The sequence below is a fragment of the Panthera leo genome, chromosome C1 (assembly GCF_018350215.1).
Source record: "Panthera leo isolate Ple1 chromosome C1, P.leo_Ple1_pat1.1, whole genome shotgun sequence".
In the NCBI taxonomy this organism is placed as follows: domain Eukaryota; kingdom Metazoa; phylum Chordata; class Mammalia; order Carnivora; family Felidae; genus Panthera; species Panthera leo.
The window spans coordinates 6,844,808-6,870,509 of record NC_056686.1 but is presented as its reverse complement, the minus strand read 5'-3'; the positions used below and the strand labels follow the sequence as shown (position 1 = coordinate 6,870,509).

At 48.8% G+C, this 25,702-nt stretch overlaps 1 protein-coding gene across 4 annotated transcripts in view; it reads left to right on the top strand.

Annotated features, from left to right (window-relative positions):
- CLSTN1 (calsyntenin 1) overlaps positions 1-25,702 on the top strand; it is an 88,786-nt gene that overhangs the window by 36,621 nt on the left and 26,463 nt on the right. For 2 of the 4 annotated variants that reach the window (XM_042952331.1, XM_042952329.1), the window contains exons 2-5: positions 9,101-9,223; positions 21,565-21,594; positions 22,797-22,992; positions 24,384-24,592. In XM_042952331.1, the coding sequence (XP_042808265.1) occupies positions 9,101-9,223; positions 21,565-21,594; positions 22,797-22,992; positions 24,384-24,592 (558 nt within the window). The remainder of the gene's footprint in view (positions 1-9,100; positions 9,224-21,564; positions 21,595-22,796; positions 22,993-24,383; positions 24,593-25,702) is intronic. The other 2 variants (XM_042952332.1, XM_042952330.1) reach the window with 1 other exon arrangement.

The following is a 25,702-nucleotide window of genomic DNA, read 5'->3' as shown; positions in this document are numbered from 1 at the left end:
TGGGTGAAGGGATGGATGAGTGGGTGGACAGATAGACGGATGGATGGGCGGGCAGGTGGGTGGGTGGATGGACGGAAGGAACGAAGGAAGGACGGACGGATGGACCGCTGGATAAAAGAAAGGAAAAAGAAGCCCTTTCCCTGGATTCTCCCCAGTCCTGTTGTCCCTCTTAACCTTTCATCCCCAGATGGGACCAGCCGCCCCCTCATCATGTGTCGCAGATGTCTAGACACTGAACCACAGCCTTGGTTCGGCCCCTTACCGTTTCTCGTCTTGCCCCTGTAGCTGACGTCTGACTCCGTGATTCCACGCTTGCCCCTCCTGTCACTTCCACTCTGAGGCAGACGGCCTTCCTCAGGGGCGGCGTCAGGTCTCTCCCCGCTGCCTCCTCCGGTGCCTCCCCGCTTTGCGCATCCTGTGAGATCTGAACTTGGGAAACCACATCAAGGCTCCTCCCATTCCGCTCCCGCTTCCTCTCTGTCTTACCTCGTGGCATCTCCCGCGGGCCGTGTTCCTGGCCACGTGGAACCACGGGGAGCCCTTTGGTCTTCCAGTGTGGCTGATGGGGAGCCCGCGCCCAGCGCAGACCCGCAGCGCCCGCCCTCACCCGGGGCAGACTTGAGGGACCGGCCGGTGTCTCCTGGCAGGTCACCATCCCCACCTGCTGTAAGATGACCGTGCTCCCCGCGCGCGCTGCGGGTGTCAGTGCACAGTGCGCGGGATGCTTGTCACGTGACGGGTGAACAGACCGCGCCCGAGATTCAAGGCTTGTTTGGTTAATTTCAGGCTTCATTTCACGCAGAAACGTGGTTTTATTTTAAAAATGAGCTTCACCGTAATGTAATGCACATAAATTATAAAGTTGGCTATTTTGAAGTCTGCAAATGGTTTTAAAGTGGAAATCCATGGTTTTCCTTAAGGAAACGGAGATGTCAGTGGTTCTCCAGGGTTCCCGGGAGGACGTTTGCCCCCAGGGGACACCTGGTGATGTCTGGAGACTTTTTTGGGTTGTCACCACTGGGGAGGGTGCTACTGGCACCTAGTGGACGGAGGCCAGGGATGCGGCTGAACGTCTCACAACGCTCAGGACGGCCCCACAGCAAAGAATCTTCTGGTGCAGAGCGGCAGTCCCGCTGAGGTTGGGAATCCCTGAGCTAAATGGTATCTAATATACAGAGATTTTCCAAACACCTTATTATTAAATTTATTTGGAATTGTGAGGAAGCCCTTAAACCTGCACTTACTGATTTTGTCTAGAGATGCTCCGGCGGAAGTGTCTCATTTTAGAAAAAAAGTTAAGAGTGATTACAAAATGTATTTTACAAAGTCAGAGAAAAACTGATGCGGTATTAGCCAAAAGCATCACTAGGAACACCGTCAGCCGAAAAGGGGAGCGACTGTTCATAAATTCCATGCAGTGTTCCTTTGGTTAAATAAAAAGTTTCCTCTTCAGGGCGCCCGGGTGGCTCAGTCGCTTAGGCGGCCACCTCTCGATTTTGGCTCAGGTCACGGTCTCACTGTTGGTGGGATCGAGCCTCGCGTCGGGCTCTGCGCTGACAGCTCTTGCTTATAATTAATCTATCGATAAATATTTGTTGAGCGTCTGTGTGGGAGGCACAGCGTGGGCCCTTCGCTGATGTTGTTTCTAATCCTCAAAGCCAGGTTGTGGAAGGTTGTCCCCATTCCGGATTTGACGATGCGGAAATAGGCAGGGGGTGGTGAACTCATCTGTACCTAGTTACAGAGTGGGTCAGAAACAGAGTTCATTAATTTACTAAGTTCTGTCCGGTCCCAAGGTTCCTGCCTTTTCGACCAGACTGCACCGTTTACAACTTCTAGCAGCCTCTTGGCGCCTAGGGAATCGAGAGCGCTCCTCGGTGTAGCACTGAAGGGAGATGCTCACCGTAAATGGCAACTCAGGCCCCTCTCCAGCTGCACCTCCTTCCAGTCTCAGAGCCGTGCATTTACCAGTCTTGCGAGTTCCAGGATGTGCCCTGTGCCTGCTTCCTTTGTACCTGATACATGCACACTGCTCACAATACTCCCTCCCATCCAAGAGCCCTCGATGATCTCTTCAAAGATGTCCTTGGGAGGTCTCTGCTTGTTCTCCGATGGATCCTAGAGCCGATCTAGCATTTCCAGCCCCTTTCCAGACACGTGGTGGGGTGGCCACCCTCCACCCTGGAGGGTTCGGGTGGGGCCAGGTGACTAGTTCTGTTTCAGTGAGTTAGGAGCCATGTCTCCCCTCTTCGTGGAAGGTTAGGTCCCACAAGAAGACCCTCCCACGTGCCCACCCTTGCCCTCTGGCACAGGGCATGGCCACATTTGAGATGGTGGCTACTTGGCCACATTGGTCTCTGCTGACTCATAAAGTTCCCAAGACTGAGTGAGTCCCCTTTTATAGCTTTGTTTTTGTTTTTACCACATTGTATAACCCTTTAATTATAGCCACACCATTTTGGAATGTAGATGGTCATTGATATGTTTGTTTGTGTTCTCCGAGAGACTGGGACTTGATTCCCCAGAGCCCAGCGCCCAAGCGTGCGTAAACAGTGTGCTTACATATAGTAGACATTCAGGAAAGATTTCTTGGAACAAACTCAAAGTCAGTGGGCTGTGAAGCTGAAAGGACCTTTGACACTAGGCTGGTTCGAAAGACCAGGGATAGTCTGATTTAAATGAGAATTTATGACTGAGGGCAGGGCTTCGGAGAGTCTGCGAGAACCTGTGCCTTTTTGTATTTTGATTTTGGAACTCTATGAATATTTTGCTTATTCTGAATGTCTTTCAGGAAAAGAAGAATCAGCTGGAGATTTTATACTTACATAGTTTAGGCCACTTTTCTGTGCAGACCATCTTTAACAAAGGGCCCGCTCCTTCGGGGAGGAAAGGGCTGGATTTTTTTCATCCAGGTCTGGTGGTTTGCAGCCTGTAATCCCAAGGACCAGACGCCACCTAGTGGCAGCATTCCTTAATTGCAGATTCTTTTGATGGCCCAAGCTTAAAAATTGAATCTGCAAACAAAACATAGCATCGTCTAGGATTTGCTGATGACGTGCTGGCAATCTCTTAGGACATTCAGCTGTTATTTATTATGTCCTTATTGGCCTAGTACGACCAGCCCAGGTTTCTAGAATGAGAAGGGGCACACATCAAGTGATCTTTTTGAAAGCAGTGTAATTCTCTTTATAGATGAAGAAAGCAATCAGAAGGGAGCTGTTTGGTGCTGGGTGGGTGTCAGGGCCACAGCACGCAGGCTTGGGAACCACCTCACCGGGGTGGGTGACTGGTGTGCCCTGGACAAGGGGTCAGCCCTCCTTGGCCCACAGAGCTGGGCTGTCCTAGGGAGGCGTACGTTTTATATTTAAACTTAGCCCTGGAGTTGGCCGTCGTATTGTTTTCATCTTGCTTTTTTAAATCGGTGGCAAGTTCTGGTGATTAAGATCTGCCACAGCCTCAAAAACCAGCCGTGTCCCCAAACCATAGGCGTGTCCCCCAGATGTGACCTACGTACGGAAGGTCGGCTGCCAGCCTTACTGTTCCAGGACTTCCGTTAAGACTGTGCCACTCAAAATTTAGTGGGCTTTTTAATGATCTAGAATGTGGTAAAGTGAATCAGGTAAAGGCTGTCAACATGGGTGACGTGTTCCTTTATCTGTGATTTTTTGGGGAAGATTGCAGAAATATCACTCACTTGTTTCTATAAATATTTGATAAGGCCAATTGAATGTGATGAAATATTAAAAATACCATTTATTAAATATTTAAAAGTTCAGTCCTTGGAACCGGCCGAATCTCTTCATTCTGCAGCCAGCTGAAAGGAGCAGTTTATAAATTGCGGATTACAAAATGAGGATCCTGGGACCGTAGCTGTACAATTCTTTTTGCCTCGAACCGTCAGCCATTTTCAGCCGCGGGCCTTTCCGCCAGGGCAGAAGTACATGCGTCGTTCTTCTGACCATCGCCGGTTTTATGCGGTTTGCTCCACCTGGCATTTCCACATTCCTTCTGGACTGAACACGCTCACTCGGCTTGAGTGTCAGCACTTTCATGGACTCACCCGTTGGAATAGTCTGCAGCTTTATTCGCTGTGCTTGTAACTTCATTAATACCACCTTAATATGAAAACAGGTGGGAGTCAAATACCGCTGTGAAAGGTCCGTTGTCAATAGTAAGCTGAACTCACATCTTCTGTGTTTTAAAATGAGATCAGTGACAAACAGTGGAGGCTTTGCTCCGCTTCCTTCAAGACCCGCTGTTTCTCGGTATTAGACCTGGGACTCCAGGCACCCGTCCGCCTGTGTCCCGGGACAGGTTAACAGGGCACCTGGGGAGGACGGGCGTCTCAGCCACAGGGTAAACACTCAGCCTGACGGCAGAGCAAGGTTATTTCGTGTGCCCAGTGGGACCCTCTCAGACCAGAGGCCGCAGCAAACTGGGGCCCGTGCCAGGCACGCCCCCAGGTACTCGCCACTGTCCCAGAGGGTATTTCCGAAGAAGGGCAGGTGCAGCCTACCCGTCTAATTCTCTTCTTTGCCAAATCTCCTGTCCCGGCAGCAGCTTTTGTGAGCGGAGGAGATCCTTTCCGGAGGCCCTTTAAATGTTGGGTCTTCATGATCTGGGTTTGATCTCCTGTCAGTCTCCCCGTAACCGAATCCCAGCCTACCTCTGCAGACAGATGCCGCAGTATTTCAGCGTGTTCCGTTCTTCCAGATTCTCTAGCCTCCTGGAATTGGAACACCCACCTGCCAGAAACAAAACACGAAAAGCACCTTCCCAGTGTTAAAACGCCAAGCCATGCCTGGTTTTCTGTTCTCGGCACCAAAACCATCTTCTCTAAGAATTTACAAACCAAACACTGGGTTGATTTGTACTGTACGTGAAATTGTTTATATACGCATCCATTTACCAAATAGTTCCCAAGTAAAGGCGCGGTGCTGGGTGCTGGGGGTTAACAGGGAACAAGGGGTCTCCCTCTCCCGGAATCCGTGGTTTTGTTCACATACGTGTTTAGGAGAAGTAACAGCAACACCTCAGTGGCATTTTACCGGGTGCCAGGCTCTGTCCTGAGCATTTCGCATGTGACTGGTTTGATCACACAGCAGCCTATCAGGTGGGTACCAGTGCTGTACCCACTAGTACAGATGAGGAAACTGAGACCCGTGGGGGAAGCCAGGTAACCTGCCCCAGCGTCCCAGGCTGCACCCCCCGCCCTGCCCTCTGTCCAGCAGTGTGGCGATGAGTAGCAGAAGAAAAGGAGGAGAGCAAGTGGGGGGCAGAGTGCTGGAGGAGGGAACGTTTAACAGAGACCTGAGGGGATGAGTCCCCTGAGACCCTGCCAGGGGACTCCAGAGGTCAGAGCGGTTATTTATTTATTTATTTATTTATTTTTGACGTTTATTTATTTTTGAGACAGAGACAGAGCAGGGGAGGGTCAGAGAGGGAGAGAGAGACACAGAATCCGAAACAGGCTCCAGGCTCTGAGCTGTCAGCACCGAGCCCGACGCGGGGCTTGAACTCACAGACTGTGAGATCATGACCTAAGCCGAAGTCGGACGCTTAACCGACTGAGCCACCCAGGCGCCCCTGGAGGTCAGAGTGGTTTTAATAACATCACGATGTTCCCTCCCTTCTTCCTCCTTCTCTCCCACTTGCACGGTGGGTGCTCTCTAGGGGCTGGGTGACATGTGACAGCGTGGCATACGGGTCGCGGTAGAAGTGAGGACCCAGCCGTCTTCTGTGAAGCCAGATGGTAGAAAGATTTGCAAAACTATAAAATGTTACCACTCTTTTAACTCTGTTTTCAAAAATAGTTGTTTTCATAAAAATGTTATTTATGTTAACATATAATAGGTTTGTTTTTAAAAATGAATCGATAAAATTTTTCTCTTTTTGAAAGCTTATTTTTGAGAAAGTGCGAGTGGGGGAGGGGCAGAGAGAGCGAGAACCCCAAGTAGGCCCTGCACTGTCAGCACAGAGCCTGATACGGGGCTCGAACCAACAAGCTCTGGGATTGCGACCTGAGCCGAAGTCGGACGCTTAACTGACTCAGCCACCCAGACGCCCCAGTAATCAACTTTTTCTTGATTTTAATTTCCAGTGGAGTAAATGCCGATAGGGATCGAGAGGATAGATCCCACGTAAACAAAAGCTGCTTAGGGTCCTCAGTAACATTTGGTGTCAGTGGGCTCTGGGAGCAGAGGTGGAGAACCAGCCGCCGGTTTAGAAGCGTCCCTCTGGCTGCCATGTGCAGAGCAGGTGCAGGAGGGTAAGGGTGAGGCTGGTCACTTGGATTCTGTAAATATCCAGGCGAGCAGCAGAGATGATGAGAAATGGCTCTGTCTACACTGATTTTGTATGTGTGTGTGTGTGTGTGTGTTTTCAGTTTATTTTTGAGAGAGAGAGAGTGGCCACACATGAGCATGGGAGGGAGAGGAGAGAGAGAGAGAGAGAGAGAGAGAGCGAGCGCGAGCGAGAATCCCAAGCAGGCTCAGTGCTGTCAGTGTAGAGCCAGATGCGGGACTTGAACTCACGAACTGTTGAGATCCTGACGTGAGCTGAAATCAAGAGCCGGATGCCTGACTGACTGAGCCCCGCAGGCGCCCCTTGGGTGTGTATTTTTGAAGACTGATAGCCACACACGTAAAACCTCCCATCGTAACCATTTCTAAGTGTCTGCCTAGTAGCGTTAAGTGTCATTCCTCCTGTTGTGCGGCCAGTTCCCCGAACTGTTTTCAGGTCACAAAACAGACTCTGTACCCATTAAACGGCAACTGCCACGGGTCTGGATTCCTTTGAAAGCGAAGACACGGGGTTTGCGCCTGGTTTGGATACGGCGTGTGTAAACGTCTGGTAAACGCATCCTTAATGAGCGCGATGGGAGGTAGCTTCTTTCTCCTTCTCCGCCTGCTTGTTCGGGATGGGACACGTGACCGCTCCCCGAAAACTCCACGTCAGAGTGAAGGCAGGGGAAGCCCAGGTGCTTCCGATCGCCCCAGTCTCCTGACGTCACGCAATGGCCATCACACGACAGCCAAGAAGTACTATCACATCGCGGTTAAACGTCGAGTTTTGGTTTCAGGTCCCTCTGAAGATGGACTTACACGGAGGAAAAGAACTCCGTAGGGGTGGTTCACTGAACACACAGGCACCGCCTACTTGGGAGTAAAGTGTCCTAGCATTCCTCGTACTTACATGGGCTGAGTTGGGGCGCTCCATGGTGAATCCATTCACTGAGGGTATAATGTGGGCGCGCGTGAGGGGGAAGTAAAAAGAAATGCCCAGAACGTGCGGGGGGAAACAGGGATTCAGAGAGGGACCAGGGCCCCCAGGGAGAAGGTCTCACGCAGGCCCCCTGGGAGCCCCGCCCCAGGCAGAACAGATGGATGGGAATTCCACTCCGATTTCGTCCGGGGAGCTGACGGCCAGGATGGCAGTTGTTACCCTTAGAACGAAAGTAGCCGCTCTAGTGCCCAACCGAGGAGCAAAGACGTCACTTCTCCGGTGATGTGCCCGGCTTTGTGGATTGTGAGGATGTCCCTGGTGCACAGATGAGGAAATTGGCAGTACGAGGTCAGTCTGGTGCTCAAGGTCATGCAGCGAATCACAGAGGGGAGCTGGACTCTGAGCCCAAGTCAGCCTGACCTCAAAGTGGCTTACTTGTTGGGGGCGCCTGGGTGGCTCAGTCGGTTAAGCGTCCGACTTCAGCTCGGGTCACGATCCCACGGTCCCTGAGTTCGAACCCCACGTCGGGCTCTGTGCTGACAGCTCAGAGCCTGGAACCTGCTTCCAGTTCTGTGTCTCCCTCTCTCTGTGCCCCTCCCCCACTCACACTCTGTCTCTCTCAAAAATTAAAACATTAAAAAAAAAGTGACATATTTGTAAACACTGTTTCCAGTCAAGTTTTTCAGAGGTTTTGCATTTAGTTTTATTTATGCTCTGTAATTTTATTTTCATAAATCTTGTCTTTTATGTTTTTGTTTGTAATGTTAATTTTATTTATTTATTTTTTTAATTAAAAAAAATTTTTTTTAATAGTTATTTATTTTTGAGACAGAGAGAGACAGAGAATGAACAGGGGAGGGGCAGAGAGAGAGGGAGACACAGAATCTGAAACAGGCTCCAGGCTCTGAGCCGTCAGCCCAGAGCCCGACGCGGGGCTCAAACTCACGGACCGCGAGATCGTGACCTGAGCCGAAGTGGGACGCTTAACCAACCGAGCCACACAGGCGCCCCTGTAATGTTAATTTTAAATAAATAATCTTATATTACTATTGCTATAAAGAAATGATAGTATATCTTTCTTTGTAACTTTCCTGTGACAGGCTGATAACAGAAGTAGATTGTGTGTAATAGTTATCAGTCTTTTTTCTTTTTATTTCTAGAGCAATTTATTTTGTTTTTTTAAAGTTTATTTTGACAGAGAGAGAGAGACACACACACACAGAGCATGAGTGGGGGAGGGGCAGAGAGAGAGGGCGACACAGAATCCCAAACAGGCTCCAGGCTCGGAGCTGTCAGCACAGAGCCCGACGCGGGGCTCGAACCACGAACCATGAGATCATGACCATAGCTGAAGTCGGACGCTCAACCGACTGAGCCTCCCAGGCGCCCCTAGAGCAATTTCTTTCTTTCTTTTTTTTTTTTTTTTTTAACGTTTATTTATTTTTGAGACAGAGAGAGACAGAGCATGAACAGGGGAGGGGCAGAGAGAGAGGGAGACACAGAATCCGAAGCAGCACCAGGCTCTGAGCGGTCAGCACAGAGCCCGACGTGGGGCTCGAACTCACGGACCGTGAGATCATGACCTGAGCCGAAGTCAGACGCTCAACCGACCGAGCCACCCAGGCGCCCCTAGAGCAATTTCTTTCTTACTTCTGGTTGCTTCAGTTTCTACCTCACTGACTCTGGAATTCACAGTTTGACCCCTTCAGCGTCTTGATACGAAACTTTGCAACAACAGATACAAGTGTTGCCTTCCAGGCTAGTGAGAGGTTTAATTATTTTAGTAATAGACCTATGTCTTTAAAAGCATTTGAGTTTAAAGTAATAATTCTGACCTGGTCTATTTCCTTTCTTCTTCTTCTCTTTCTAAACCCAGTTAACAAGCACAAGCCGTGGCTCGAGCCCACCTATCACGGCATCGTCACAGAAAACGACAACGCGGTGCTCCTCGACCCTCCGCTGATCGCCCTGGATAAAGACGCACCTCTGCGGTTCGCAGGTACGAACGTGGCTTTTCTCTCCCCGAAAGTCCCGACTGGATGCGAAGCATCTCACACACCCCACTCGGACCGTTTCTGAGCCTCCCTGAAAATGTCTTGATAGCTAAGAGGTGTTTGTGGCTCCTGCGTGCTGCATTTTCTCCTTTTAATTCTAATACTTGGAGCAGCTGAAAAAAAAGCCTGTACTTCTTGGAAAGCAAAACGTTCATTGCATCCTTGTATAATTCCTGGGTGTGACCGGAAACGGGAACACCTAGGCCAGTGCACCTCAGACTAGTGTGCGCACAGAGCACCTGAGGATTGGGTTAAAAATGCGGATTCGGGTCCGCCTGAATCTCTGTAACACTGAGTGTCATCTGTACTTCCTAAAAGCCCGTAATTCCTGGCATCACACACACAAAAATGCGGATTTGGCTACAGTGGGTCTGGGGGGGACCTGAGAATCTGCCTTTCCGACCTGGGGCCGCTAGTGCTGCTGGGTCGTGAGCGGCAAGGACCTAGATAAACTGCGCCCTGGGCTGTCCTTGCATTGCTTGGATTGGGGGGACCGGCAGAGGCTAAGCTGAAAAGTTGGAGCCGTGTTCATAGGAGAATCTTTTTGGTTCAGGTTTTACTTGCAGTAAATTTTTAATTTGAGTCGCCTCGTAAGATTGTAACCTGGGTGTTCATAAGAGATCTCTAGGATTGCTTTGGAGGTTGTCTGCTTTGTAGCATTAAATAGCACTTTCCAAGTCAGAATGCTCTTGCTTTTACGCAGTGACCTTAGTAGCTTCCTTAGCTGGTGGAAGAAAGTGTTACTTCACCCTCTCTTTGCCTCAGGATCGAAACTGACGTTGCGATGTTAATTTTTAAAGACTAGTGTTTGTCTGATACTTCTGCAGAACACGGTTTCTCACATGAAAGAGGGCGTTTGTTCTCTTTGCCTACGGACAGATAAGGAAAATTCAATTAACTCGTGCACATTCTCTCATACGTTAATTTTTCTGTGGTAAATTGAGGGAAATGAATGTGAGGTCATTTCTGAAGAGCTTTTTTTTTTTTTTTTTTTTTCACCCGGGCTCCACACCCAACATGGGGCTTGAACTCACGACCCTGGGATCAAGAGTCGGATGCTCTACCGACTGAGGCATCCAGGTTCCCTCTGAAGAGCTATTTTTAAAAAGAATTTGTTCTTCATTCGGTTCGAGTGCCGTGTCCCATTTTCAGGGACGTAACCTGAGGCCAGTTGGTTTTACTTGTTTATTGGTTTTTCCAGAGAAACCCAGTGAGACGGACAGGACTCCGAGGAAGCACACGCAGTGTTTGTCCACGGAGGTGGTTGGTTTCGTCTGCTCCTAGATTTAAGACCATGTTAGCATCGCATATCGCTTTCCCCGGAACTGCCTGGGTTTGGGGGTGTCTGTGTGTAAACACGTATACACAGGCGACCCACGTGTGCTACGAAGTTAGTATGCACGGTGCCTCCTTGGGGGTGTGACGTTTAGTGCTGTGTGAATAACCTTATCGGATGCCCTAGCTTATGCTTTTGAGTGGACTTACCCGCTTCTGACATTTCATAAATGTTGAGAGGATTGCAGCCCGGAGTGCTAGATTCACCCCCTTAGGCCTCGCAGTGAAGTACCAGCCGTTCACCCGTTGTGTCCAGAGCACCCTCCTGCCGTGTTACTGATAACAGGGAACTTTTCTAAAGCCTTTGCAGGGGCGCCCCGCTGGCTCCGTCGGTTAAGTGTCTGACTTCGGCTCAGGTCATGATCTCACGGTTCGTGGGTTCGAGCCCCGCGTCGGGCTCCGTGCTGACAGCTCGGAGCCTGGAGCTGCTTCAGATTCTGTGTCTCCCTCTCTCTCTGCCCCTCCCCAGCTAGTGCTCTGTGTGTGTGTGTGTGTGTGTGTGTGTGTGTGTGTGTGTCTCTCTCTCTCAAAAATAAACATAAAAAATAATAATAATAAATAAATAAAGCCTTTGCGATGTTCCAGGCACTGTTCTAAGTGCTCTACAAATTTCTGTTTAATCTGCAACAAGCTTAGGAGGTAAGAATGCTTCCTGCCATCCCTGTTTTGTTTATTGATTTATTCTTAAGTCAATACGTTTTTATATTTAAGGAATTTTACATGTGATTCCTTCCACTGCCGATCAGCTTAGTTCCTCTGAAGTCAGAATCATAATTTTCAAAATAGCCCTTTTAAAAAGAACTTTTGCTCCGTCCACAGTTGTCACCGTCTGCCCACGGTTTGTCCGGTCGGGCTCCTTTGATCTCCGCTTGAAGATGGGGATCTTCAAACATCCCCCCACATTTTGGGTCAGAGTAGATGGATCTTGCCTTGTTCTCAGTTTCAGACACCCTCTTAACACGAAAACGTTCAGACCATGTTCACCCCTGGACTCTCACCCCCTAGACTTGTACAGATTTTGGGGATGTTCCAGTACATTTAAGTGCAGACATTGTATTCTCCGGTGAAAAACCTGAGAAAAGAAGGCATCTTTGTTTCATGCCAGCATTAAAATTAGAATACTAATTCAGTGTAGCTGAGATTTCCCTTATGTCCCCTGCCTTCGGTGATTCTGCAGTCCCGGAGCCACCCTTCGCGTTCGTCGGGCACCCCCACCATCACTGTACCTGTTTTCGGTACCTTGTTCCTTCTCCCCTGTAGCAACTGCACAGTGAGTTCTGGCTTGCAAGAGAGGACTTGCTTTGTGCTCTTGCACAAGTCGTCGTCAACAAACAGAACAAAAGCAAACGCAGGTGCTGACTGCCATCCTCGTTTTCAGGAGAGGAAGCTGGGACACAGAGCGGTGACCTTATCTGTCAGCGCGTGTGAGAGGCAGGGTTCTGAGCCCGGCAAGTGGCTCTTTGCTGCAAGGAGGCCCTGGGAGGCACCGCAGGATGCTGCAAGGGAAGCAGGAAGTGAAATAGACCTTGAGTACTAACTTTGAAGGAAAAAGTCCTGTTAATAAAATGCCATTTATTTTTTTCTTTCTCATTTGATTTAATGCTGTTGTATCATTTATCAAAACCTAATGTATTATCATGAATGAAATAATACTTATAAAGTTTTATGTTTTTACGGGATTCCCAGCCATTTTTTATTGATGTGCAAAAGTTACATATTGAGATTTTAAAAAACTATAAAGAGAAGCAAGGTAGAGTCAAGTCATAGTGCTAATTGGATTGCATTTGCCATAGTTAGGTAAATCAGTTCTTTCCTTCTGGAGATTTTCATGGGGAAGCAGTTATTCTTATATTCTTTTTTAAAAAATATAGTCCACATATTAAAAAGCAGCCCTTTTAAAGTATACAGTTCCCAGGGGTTTAGTATATTCACAGGAGTGTGAGACCATCAACCACTATTTAAAATAATTTTTTTAATGTTTATTTATTTTTGAGAAAGAGAGAGAGAGACAGAGCTCGAGCAGGGGAGGGGCAGAGAGAGAGGGAGACACAGAATCTGAAGCAGGCTCCAGGCTCCGAACTGTCAGCACAGAGCCCAACATGGGGCTTGAACCCACGAACCGTGAGATCATGATCTGAGCCGAAGTTGGATGATTAACTGACTAAGTCACCCAGGCACCCCGACCACTGTTTAATTCCAGAACATTTTCCTCACCCCGAAAAGAAACCCTTGCACCTAGTGGCAGCTACTCCCCACCTCCCCACCCTCTTGGCAACCACTAATCTAGTTTGTGTCTGTGGATTTGCCTATTCTGGATTTTTTTGTGCCTAGTGTCTTTCACTTAGCATGGTGGTCTGAAGTTTCACCCGTGCTTCAGGAATAGCACGCATCCGGCCTTTGTTCCTTTTTATTGCCAAATAGTATTCCATCGTAAGGACAGACCACATTTCCCACTTATACGTTCGTCAGCCGATGCACATTAGGACGGTTCCCACTCTCTGGACATCACGAATCTTGCTGCTCTGAGCATTAGCGCGCCAGTTTTTGCGTGGACGTAGGTCTTCCTTGCGCTTGGGTGTGCACCCGGGCGTGGAGTCTCTACTCCCACTAGAGCGTGGCCCTTGTCCCTCTGCCCCAGGGTGAGCAGCTGTGCCTCCTCGGTTGCCCTGGTACCTGTCCAGCCGCAGCACGCGACACTGCCCCCATGAGGCCGGAGCGGACAGATGCATCAGGAACAGACCCGGCTGGCCCGGGCTTGAGTCCTGCCTTTGCCACTCCTGGCTGGATGGCCTTGGGCAAATTACTCACCGTCTCTGTGTCTCAGTTTGATCGTCTGTAAAACAAGGATAGCAGTGTCACGTACCTCATGGGATGCTGGGATTATTAGCCTATTTATTGATGAATGTGAAAAGCTTGAAACGATGCCTGGTACATAGTAAGTGCTCCATACATACAGTGTTTGCTGCCATTGTTATTAGTAATAGAATCTTAAAAAAATACATTTGTGTTTAACATTCTGTGAGAGATATGTTTGCGTTTTTCTGTGATAGTCTTCATAGTGTTCTATTTTCTCACTAACTTTCTTAGGTAGTCTTTTGGGTAAGGCAGAGGCCAGATCTGGAGGCTTATTTCGATCTTAGATTGATTTTGGTAATGACATTGAATTTGATTTACCCCCATGAGGGTGCTGGGGGGGGGGGGTGGCGGTGGCATCCAACACTTGCTGAGCTCTTAACAGTGTGGCGGAGCCTGTTTTAAGGGGTCTGCGTGGGTTACTTCTTCGGATTCTTCTCAACGGTCCCCTACAGGAGGCACTCTGGCTGCTCCCGGCTTCCCTGATGAGGCAGGGGAGGACGGAGCGTGTCCGTCAGCGGCGTGGCAGCCTTGTTCTTCATTTAATCCCCACCCCCCGGGCCAGCATGGGGGGTGGGGTGGTTGTGCCCCACAGAATCCGTAGGAGGCACGAACGGCTTTGCCCACGGTGGCACAGCTCGTAAGCGACAGGGCTGCCTTCCAGCCAGACGGTCTCACTCCAGTGTGGATTCACACGTTCACCGTGTGCGCTTCCCTGACGTTACCTTGGAAACTCTGGAGACGTCCCGGTTCACAGTCGTGTCCCGTCACGGGATGTGAGTGTGAGTAACAAAACCGCCAGGGGTAACTCGTCAAAGCCCCCAAATAAATACATGTGTAACATCGGAAGCTTAGTCTCTAGAGTGCGTTGTCAACTGTCACCAATCAGGCGTTCGTGTTGAACGATGACAGCGTCTGTCTAGCCAGATTGTTTTCATGGGGGAAATCAAGAGGCTAAAGTCTCGGTACTTGGCAGCTATTTTAGGAAATTAAGATGAGTCAGGTCCTTACTCACCCCTTTTCCTTAATCTGCTAATATCCTGAGTAGATGTGGGTATGAAAATATATTGTGTAGTTGATACATTTGTTGTATATATACACACAAATATACATACGTTGTGTATTTGATATATTTGAGTTAAGAGCCCATACCGTGTAGGCCCTGGTGCTGCTGTTTTGACCGTCCTCTCGCCTCACTGCCTGTATGACAAGCCCAGGCTTCCCTCTCCGCCCCTGCCCCTTGTTTTCAGGCCCTTCCCTGTACAAGCCGGTTCCATGTCAGCATTTTTTCCTGCCTTCCCAGACGGAGTTCGGGTAACCTATAAGATGAAACAATTATGATACGAAGAGAATCCGAAAGAAGTTTCAGGGCAAGAATGGGAACTTTATCTTCGTTGATATTTAATTAGAACCAACACAGATCTGTGATTCTTTTCTCTGTATTCTGTGCAGTTCGTGTGACTCATGTGTCCTGATGAGGCCTGTGGGGTTGACTGCGGCACATGACCACCCACTTTAGCTTTTTTAACATGTGCAACTAGGCAGACGTTTTTGCTGCAGTCAGTTGGATGTATTCAGTTAAGCCAAATGAAATCACCATTTTTGTGTATTGAAAATAGCAAATATTTGAAAAAATGGAGTGCCAGAAATCTCATGTGGTTCAGCCCAAAATTAGGCAGTACTCCATGGAGTTAGCGGTTTTTCTTTAGTGTCTTATTTATTTTTGAAAGAGTGCAAGTGAGGGAGGAGCAGAGAGAAGGGGGGCAGAGGGTCCGAAGCAGGCTCTGTGCTGACAGCAGCTAGCTTGACGTGGGGATTGAACTCACGAACCGTGAGATCATGACCTGAGCCGAAGTTGGACGCTCAACCGACTGAGCCACCCAGGTGCCCCCGTTGAGTTAATGGTTTTAAGTATCTGGACATTAGGACAGAAACTCCATGTTAAGTTATGGACTAGAGTGAATTCATTCTGGATGCCTCCAGGAGAGGTTTGGAATAGTAATCAGTAAATGTTAGGTAGCCGTGCCAGATCTCCTAGAGAATATAAAAAAGCATAAAAGTGCGTTCTTGTTCCCAAAGCAGCCAGTAATCTAGATGAGAAAGCAGAACCAGCATTGACAAAGAGTTAAGTCAACGCTGAGATACCCAGCGAGAGAGGCAACACCCAGTCTGGACTGGCGTCCTAAAAAGGCAACAGGAGGTTGGTTAAAGAGGGTACAGAAGTAAGCGGGCGTTAGGGTGGGTAGAGCTTATGAACACGGGGCAGGTAGGGGGAAAACAGGAGCAAGGCTGGGAACCAGAGGGGCTTCCAAAGGGAGGGATGAATAGTCAGTGGGCGGGGTGAGCGCCCGGCACAGGAGCGGAGGATTGAAGTCCGCTTGGGGCCACGAGATCTCTGCTGCCAGGCTGAGTAGACGGGATGTGCTGCGCATGTGGGTTTACACCATGTCCGGATCGCCCAGGCCGTGCGTCCAGTGCAGGTGTCCTCGTGGCTGAGTCTGTGCCTCCAGGAGAGCCTGAGAAATCTGTAACCAGACAGCGAGGTTCGGAAGCCACGGACAGGCCCGTCTCTCAAGTGTAGACTACGGCCTGCCTGCGTTGGAACCATCAGATGGCACTCGTTAAAAATGCAGATTATTGGGCTCCACCCCAGAGCTGCTACTGAGTCAGAGTTTCTGGGGCTGGAGCTTGACAAACCACATTTTTAACAAGCTCCTCAGGCTGTTCTTGGCACGCTGACATTTGAGAGCCTTACTGTAGCCAGTGAGGAGCCGCCAGGGCAGTGTCCTCGGGTTGTGCAGAGTGACCCTTGGGGGTGTGGTGGTTGTTGCTCAGCGGCACGTTTAAGGCGTCTTGGAAAACTGCTCAGATCTGAGCAACATGTGAGCTTGTGCCAGAAATTAGCCTGGACCAGTAAGCAAAGAAGTCAGAAGTCACTGAAAATCAGGGTCAGCCTGGGAGCTGGGCTGCAGCTGGGAGCATGGGCACCAGGGCCGCATAGAGAGAAGTGGGTTAGGGACAAGAGTGGGATTAGCAGGGACATCGTGGTGGACGCTTGCTGCTCAGCACATGCGAGCATACATGTGCTCAGCTTCTTAACGACCCCTGACCTCTTTCCCACCGAGTCCAGGTTGGTGGATCCACAGTCCATGACCCCGACTTTGCCAGCCAAGCGCATACAAGCCCAGGCTGGGCCGACCAGATGCCTCCCTCTTGGACGAGAACACTGAGCAGAGGGTCCAAGACACTAACGCCGTTTGCTGTCGTATCCCAGCCACCCAGGCTGTTTTGCTCTGGGAGTCCTGTCTCTGTCCCCGCCTTGCTTCTGGCTGTTTCCAAGTCCTTTTCCCTGGCGTTCAGTCAATTCCACGAGCTGCTGCTGATGGCTTTTCACCGGAGTCCCCTTTCTCTTGGAACCCTAACTGTCCGAGCCGGCACTAGTGACTTACATAAGGAGTGTATATGAGGGCAGGGTTCCCTGGGATCTGGGAGACTGTAGGATAGGCTAGAGACACCCTTCCAGTGTCGCGCGTAGCGCGGGGCCATACTCCAGTTTGGAAGAAGATGTGGAGAGAAGGCAGGGCCAGCCTGAAACCGAGGTTTCTCAAAGGGAAAGGGAGGGCTACCACTGTGAGCCAGGAACCCTGGACATGACTTTGGACATTGAGAAGTCAAATGTATACTTTCTTGGGTTTATCTGTCATTCTGTTTTTATGGTTTGCTTTAAAAAAAAAAAAAAAAAAGTGCTTCAGTAAACTTTTGACTATTTCGCATGCTCTTGGGGAATGACAGGGAAGAGAGGTCTGTGTATTCAGAGGCCAGCACACCTGAAGACGTCATCGGGAATGCTGGTGGGGCCCTGCGTACAAGAAGAGAGCAGGGTTTCTGCGGGCTTACCTGGCAGAGCAGTGGTAGTAGGTGGTCTGAATTGGGTGGGAAGGGGCAGGGCAGGAAGAAGAGAGTGGGAGACGTGACTTTGAGAGGTCCTTCCTCGCAAAGGCTGAGGGAAGGCTGAGTCCAGGGGAGAAGCCCTGGGAACACAGAGGGGCAGAGTCACCGGGGTGTGATGCCATGGGACACGTGTAATACACGTAGGTAGCTGTCATGTGTATGTAACTAATAGGGCTGTAGGTACAAGGTCGGAGGAAAGAGGGAAGAATGGGTTATGACAACTTGAAACATCAGCTCCTAAAAGAATGGGGACAGAAAGTAACAACCTGGTCCCTGGCTGGGGAGAGGAAGATCTTAAACTGAGTGTAGTTGGATACTATGAAAATACCTCAGGAATTGTTAATTTTGTTGGCTGAGCCACGTTGCTGTAGTTCTGTTGACGAAAGTCTGTCTAGTGAACATTGTATGCATTGAAGTCTGGCCTTAAAATATTCCAGCGAAGGGCGCCTGGGTGGCTCAGTCAGTGAAGCATCTGACTTCGGCTCAGGTCACGATCTCACGGTTCACGGGTTCAAACCCCGCGTCGGGCTCTGTGCTGACAGCTCGGAGCCTGGAGCCTGCTTCGGATGCTGTGTCTCCCCCTCTCTCTCTGCCCCTCCCCGGCTCGTGCTGTGTCTCGAAAATAAATAAACACTAAAAAAATGTTTTCAAATACTCAAGCAAAGGAACAAGCAGGGAGTTGGTGAGAATACGTGGAGCAGACCTCTGGGCCTTAGTTCCTTAACTGGTGCCAGCAGCCAAAGCCCAGGGAGCTACCCCAGACCCCTCTCTCTGTCCGGCTGGTTTCCAGGCCCTGCCGGTCCTGAAAATCCCCACGTTTCCTCCTGAGACTGCCTGCGTTCGGCCCTTACCACACGTCGTCCGAAAGACGGCAGTATTTTCCTTTGTTTACTTGCCCCTCACCTTGCTGCCCTCGGGCCTGTCTCCCTCACTGAAACCGAGGTTGTGGGTGGAAGAAAGAGGGGGGCCCGCCAAGTGGGTATACCGCCAGGTCTGCAGGTGACAGCGTGGCAGGCCTTCAACGTGCAGCGTCACACGGTGGAGAAAGCCCATGTCCGCCCGAGTGTGAGGCCCGTGCTGCCCTCTGGCCACATGGTTTTTCAAGTCATTCTAGGCAGAAGGGCCCAGCCTGCCAGCAATTTAATAAGCACCCGTGGACTTGAGGCGCCACGTACTTTTGGTATAGCCCGTTGTTCCAGTAGCTTCGTTAATACTCCAGACAGGCACGGATTTGTAGAAAGGACAAGTGCACACTTTTGTTGTGCTCATTATAAATAGATCCAGTCTTGCAGAGAGCAGCCCAGACACAGTGAGTTTCGAAACAACGTATATTCTTTTACTGGATATTCCTACCTTTGAGGTGCGATTCTGTAACAAATCGTAATACCGATGCATGTTCACAGCCGAAGCTCGGATTCCCACTCCCCCCATCCGGCCCTTCTCTTCCATGTTGGCCGAAGGCAATTTATTAATCCTTGGGGTTCTCGCTCATAATCCCACAGTATTGTCCGTACTTGCAAAACACACCCTGCATCTGACTGTTTCTCACCACCCTGCACACCCCTGGTTCTGGCTTCAGCTTCTCGTGCCTGTGTTACTCCAGTAACCATTTTTGCCATATAGATACACATATCTTTTTCTTAAAGATTTTATTTTTAACTAATCTCTACACCCAACATGGGGCTTGAACTTGCAACGCCGAGATCAAAAGCCCATGCGCTGCTAACCGAGCCAGCCAGCACGGCCCCTTTGCCTGCTTACATTTGGTTTATTTTCACCATGGCAGCCAGTTGGGTTCTTTAAAATATAAACCGTATTGATTTTTTTCTCTGCATGAAACTTTCCAGTCATTCCTTCTCACTTGGAGGACAGACTTCACTTCTTGTAGCAGCCGCTATCGCTTCACATTACTCATCTTCGTCTGGCTTCACCTTCTCTCCCCTTCGCTCAGCCACTGCAGTAGTGCCTAAGCCAGGCCAGGCCCAGGCCTGCCTCAGGGCCTTTGCACTTGCTGTCCCCTTTGTTTGAAATTCTTCCCTAGATAAGCATGTGGCTTGCTTCCTTAGCTCCCTCTGGTTTCTACTCAGACATTATCAGCGAAACCTCCCCCGGACAACTGAAGTATAAAATTAAAACACCCCAGGGGCTCCTGGGTGGCTCAGTGGGTTAAGCTCAGGTCATGATCTCACAGTTCGTGGGTTTGAGCCCCACGTCAAGCTCTGTGCTGACAGCTCGGGGCCTGGAGCCTGCTTCGGATTCTGTGTCTCCCTCTCTCTCTATCCCTCCCCAAGTAGTGCTCTGTCTCTCTCTGTCTCTCAAAAATAAATAAATGTAAAAAAAAAAATTTTTTTAAGAAAATTAAAACACCCCATCAGCTTCCTACTCTCTGAGTTCTCCTCCCTCCTCCCAGCCTCGAAGGAGAGATTTAGGGAGTGTACATCTTTTGGCAAACAGTTCCACTTCTCATGATAATCTCATGATCAGAAACAGTCCCAAGGACATTGCTTGAATGAGTGTCTTTATACTTTGATTAAGCAGTGCAGTATGTAGGGAGCCTTATCCAAGTCAGATACCTCATCCTGGGGTCTTAAATCTGCACTAACCTGTGCAGCGGGCTTTGTCGGGAAGGCACCCTCAAGTCAGTCAGTTATGCCAACTCAGATTATGCGGATCTGGATCACCAGTTTCTCTCTCTCTCTCTCAATGTTTGTTTGTTTATTTATTTTGAAAGAGCGCATGCATACAAGTGAGAGCGAGTGGGAGAGGGGCACAGAGAGAGAGAATCCCAAGCAGGCTCTTTGCTGTTAGCATGGAGCCCGATACGGGGCTCAAACCCACAAACTATGAGGCCATGACGTGAGCTGAATGAAATCAGGAGTCGGATGCCTAACCGACTGAGCCACCCACGTGCCCCGAGAAACTGATTTTTTTTAATATTATTCAATTTTAATATGAATTTAAATTTAATTTTAACCCACGCGCCTAGTGGCTCCTGTTTTGGGCAGCACAAGACCCACAGCAACAGCAGGAAGCGTGGTTAGAAATCTCTACCACAGAAAGTTCAGTAGCAGGAAACTGGAATTACGGTATAGTCACAGGATGGAAAATAATTACAGTAAGAGCAAACATTTATTTGTTGGGTGCTTTCTTTAAGCCAGGCGGTGTCTCAAGCACTTGACCTGCCAGAACTCCTTGGATTCTTGCTGAACATAGTGGAAAGAAATACACTATAGCCTTCTGCCAACAGGGGTGAATGAATCCTAGATGCACAAGGCTGAGGGGAAAAGCAAGTCCCGAAAGTTGCCTACCATGTGATAGCATTTTTCAAACCTTAAAAACAAGCAAAATGAAACACTGTTCATGGGTATACAGATACTTGGTAAGAATTCAGGGTACGATGCTTTTTGTGGAGAGAAGGTGCCCCAGTGAGCCGGCTCTGTCCCCTCCTGACCTCCTGGCCTCTGCACGTTGTCACAACTCATCTGCAGCCGCCCTGGGGTGAGCAGGCACCACTTGTGTGGACTTGTTAGGACAGCGTTTTCACTAGAAGCCGTGATCATTGCGGCGTCACCAAAGCTAGCAATGAATCTGGTTTCAGTTCGCGGTGAAGCACGTGTTCGGTTACAAGAGGGGGTGGCTTACGTTAGTTGCCTTGGTCGGGTTCCTTAAGCCCTTGTTATTTAGCCAAACCCTTTGCTCCAAATGTTTGTTTTTTGTTTCCTCTTGTCTCATGCTGAGTTGAGCGTTACCAGAATCGAGCCGCAAGAACTTAGTTTGAAAATGAAAAATCCGAAAATTGTAAAATAACAAATATGTTTACTTATGAACCGTTATCGTGAAAGTGTTGGTTAGAAGAAAAGCCCAAACGACACCTGAGGGCGTTACGAATCAATCTTTATAGCAGATTTCATCTATAGGTCGGTGTAATTTCAAAATTACATAGTGGTTTGTGGTAAGTTGCGTTCAGAAACATTCTGCTGCCGAGGGTCCGGTTTTGCTGTTGGGAGTCTACGAGTGGCCCGGAGCTGATGGTTGAATTTATGTCAAGCTTTTCTGTGTAATATGTGCATCTTTGACTTTTTTCCTTATTGTTCCGTCTTTATTCTTTCCTGCATTACTGACATGGGTTTATCTTTTCTCCCTTTAGAGAGTTTTGAGGTGACAGTCACCAAAGAAGGTGATAAAGGGTTCTTTCTATCCCTCCTATGAATATTAACCCACTAACTTTGTTTATAAAATTGGGAATCAGCCCTTAAACAGAAGAAACTGTCATGCTCTTTTACCCTGATTTATTCTCCTACTTTGTTTCTATTTTTAAATATATTGATGGAAATTGTATGTAACCAAACCCTTGGTCAGAAATATCTAGAAATCAGACATCCATTTGAACTGTACGGATAATACTGTACATTTGTTTCTTAATTGAACTTACGAGATTCACTTTGTAACCATTTTCTAGGAGTTGTAATTTTGGAAGAGTGCAGCCTTATTTTTACATGAAATACATTTTTTTTTTGAACATATACGTATACATCAAAAGACTTAATGTTCTCCCACCGGCAAGAATGGACACCTAGATTTCACCCCTCATTAAGCTTGTGAGCCAGCTTCCAGGTGCTGATGTCCTGATGTCCCCAGGCAGGCTTGTTTCGCAGGTCTGATAGGCTAGCTTTGGAAACCAAGGCAAGTCTAGCAAATCCCTCCCTGTGATGGAACCGATCTTCATAGTAAACCATAGCTGTTGAAATGGATGCCTGAAAAGTTGGTATTTCTACCTTTCTCATTTAGTAGTTTGTTTTGATTCCCTAATTTTAGCCAGGCTCATTGCACAGGAAGACTTGTTTCTTTTGACTTTTTTTTTTTTTTTTTTTGACAGAATTTCTGTAATTACGGTGCTGAACCTTTTATGTTACCCTCCTTCCTCTCTCAACACTTAACTGCATTTTAGCCTTCTCTCTGGTCCAAATCAAAATCGCTGCCCGGCTGTCCCCAGTAGCTGGGGACAGTTGCTCTGCGTTACCAGGCCGTGGCTGTTTGCTAATGAGACTACTTTTACCCTGGAGCCATCTTAAGTACTCCTGTGAAATGCCTGTCTATATTTTCTCTTTCTCTCTTTTGTATTCCTGCATGAATGGATGCAAAGTTAAGCAAGTTGCTTGGAAAGCGAGAACATGCTTCTTTTTACTAAAGCCCCAGAACTTATCCCTGTCCAAGCACAGTGCCCTTGCTTTGTCCACAGACCCTCTAAACCCCTGGCTGCCGAACTGTTGTCATTTCTTTTCGGGGGGGGGGGGGGGGGGGGAAGGTATGGGAAGGGGGAGGGGAGCACGCAGACTCCGGGGGGCAGAAATTCTAACGTGCGCTGCTTTGACTCCCTAGGTGAGATTTGTGGATTTAAAATTCATGGGCAGAATGTCCCCTTTGATGCAGTGGTAGTGGATAAGTCCACTGGCGAGGGAATAATTCGCTCAAAAGAGAAACTGGACTGTGAACTGCAGAAAGACTACACATTCACCATCCAGGCCTATGACTGCGGCCAGGGGCCGGATGGCGCCAACGCGAAAAAGTCTCATAAGTAAGTAAGCTGACCAGAGAGAGCGCGTGCGAAGAAAGCAGTACTGACCCTTGCTTTCTTTCTGTGTCCCCGAGACTTTCTGTGTTCTTAGAGATGAGGCAGAAGGTATTTCTGGCTCTCCGCTGAAATTGTAAGCTCCTTGAGGATAGGAATCCTGTCTGTTTACCCTGCAGCATTAGTTGTCGAATAAGCAAATGAATGGGCAGTTCTATCCCACCCAGCACTCTAATGACAGAAACTAGAGCTCTGCACTGAAAATCGGGAAAGCCCATTTTTTCCTCCAGGAGGATATTTTGTTGTTAGGTTTCTTTTTCCCGCAAATTCAAAGGGCAGAGCATTCGTTCATGCTGGTGGGAGCGGGCTGACTTTGGCGCCCCATCCTGGATGTGTTCATATCTATATCCTTTGAGAACTGCTCGTGGAACAGACAGGACTCTGAACTAGACCTGGGTTTAGAATTCCAGTCTTTTCTCCGCCACTTTCTGTCCCTTCGGCATGGGGCAAGTTTTCGTCTTGTTGAGTCTCGGTTTCTACTTGGCTCCTGGGCTAGGGAGAGAGGGGCACGCTGCCACGAGACCCATCGTGAGGGTCAGGAGGATGCGCGGCGTTGGGTGTGGAGGGTCTTGGTGCACACTGGGGGTGCTGAGTGCCAGAGAACTACTCCTCATCCTTTTCACACCGTGCGATATTACTGTTGTCCTTGAAAAAGCCTTCTGTGGGTCAGAGATCCTGTCTGAGTCAGAAACACGCCCAGATCAGTAGCCCTGAGACTGACCCTTTCCTCTCTTTGTAGCCAAGTCTGTGGTGCCTTAGTTTTCTCATGCCCAAGACGGGGAGGTGGAAGGGCAGCACGGGGTCGGCCAGGGAGGGAGCACTGAGGTCGCTTGGAGGACCTTCGTTTGTTGGATCAGTTAGTGGGTCATGGGCAACAGTGGGCTGCGAGCCGTCTCCATTCCCTAGAAGCAGGACGGGATTGGTTTCCATGCTCCTGATCAGACTCCCCATCCACGTTTCCCATCTTCTATCTATGTCTTACTCCTTCTTCCTTTGGGTCTAATTTTGTCTGATCTAGTTTATCTCCCTTCTGCATGCCCTGTCCCGTATTGTTAAGAAAACCCCAAGTCTCCAAGTCTCTTATTTTACTGCCTTTTTTTTTTTTTTACCAGCCATTTTACTCCTAGGACCTGGAAGAATCAACTTAAATATCTATTTTAACTTTCTGAAGTCCTCTCCATGCTAAAATAACAGTGACTAGTGTAATTTTTTTCTCCATCATACAAACTTCATGAAATAAGATATTAGCAAAAGGAAACATAAAAACGGGGCAGAACTGGTGTACTTTGGGTTAAAAAAACAAACCGAACACACAGCTTTTTTTCTTCTTCTTCCAGAGCAACTGTCCATATCCAGGTGAACGATGTGAACGAATATGCACCTGTGTTCAAGGAGAAGTCCTACAAAGCGACCGTCATCGAGGGGAAGCAGTATGACAGCATCCTGAGGGTGGAGGCCGTGGACGCCGACTGCTCCCCCCAGTTCAGCCAGATATGCAGCTATGAAGTCGTCACTCCAGACGTGCCGTTTGCTATCGACAAAGATGGTGAGTCAGAGGAACAGGCCTTCCTCGCCAAGGTGACGGTCCATTGGCAGTTCCGCACGTCGGCGAAACTCAGATTGGAGACCGGCTTCATCCATCCCTTCAGGATGCTGTAGCAAAGTACCGTGAGCTGGGGGCTCAAACAGTCAACAGTTCGCACTGTTCCGGAGGCCGGGAGACCGGGATCAAGGTGCTGGCAGATTCAGTGTCTGCTGAGGACCCGAGTCCCGGTTCCCAGGTGGCCATCTTCTCTCTGCGTCCTCACAGAGCGGGGAGAGAGCCCTCTGGGATCCCGGTATGGGGGCCCCACACTCACGACTTCATCTAACCCTAAGTTCCTCCCCTAGGCACCACCTCCTAATATCACATTGGGGGTTGTCAGCATTCAGATTTGGAGGGGACAAGTATTCATTCCGTAGCAGAGACCGAATGGTGTGTGAGTTTCAGATAAATATTTTTTCGCTCTGTCCCCTGAAAGCCTTTTTGTTGGCACCTGAAGTCACGGGTTCTTTTTTTGGGCGCCCTATTTTTCCTTCTTCCGCCAAGGTCTAATAAAAAACCCCCCACCTAACATGTTTTTAATCTGTACTTTCTCACTTCTCTATCAAAGTGCATCTGAAAAGACTGACCTTTAGTTGGTCTGTCTTCTGCTCTCCATTAGATTTGGATCTTCTGTCTCATCTTGAAGACGAAGGTTTCTGCCTTACTGCCAGGTGCTCCAGTCCTTTGTAATTGAGCAGAATGAACTCATGCTGGAGCTCAGCTTTTTTTTTTTTTTATTAGGTTATGGCCTCTTGATGGTGATGCAGTGTCTCTGTTGTTAATGCACAGTCCAGAATCTTTGATGAAATTACGGACATTGCAAACACTTTGCAGACGTCTGTACCCATACTCAGAAGCAGGCTGCTGTTCTAGCAGGTGGGGGTAGGGAATCTTTCTCTCTTCCTGTCTCTGTGACACACACACACACACACACACACACACACACACACACACACACACAGAGTAAGTCTTTGAGCAAGAAATATTTAATGCAGCTTCATCTAGTATTTAGTATTTGAAGTACTGGAATTACTTTTCTTTATTCTCTCATACGTTAAATACTTAATCTTA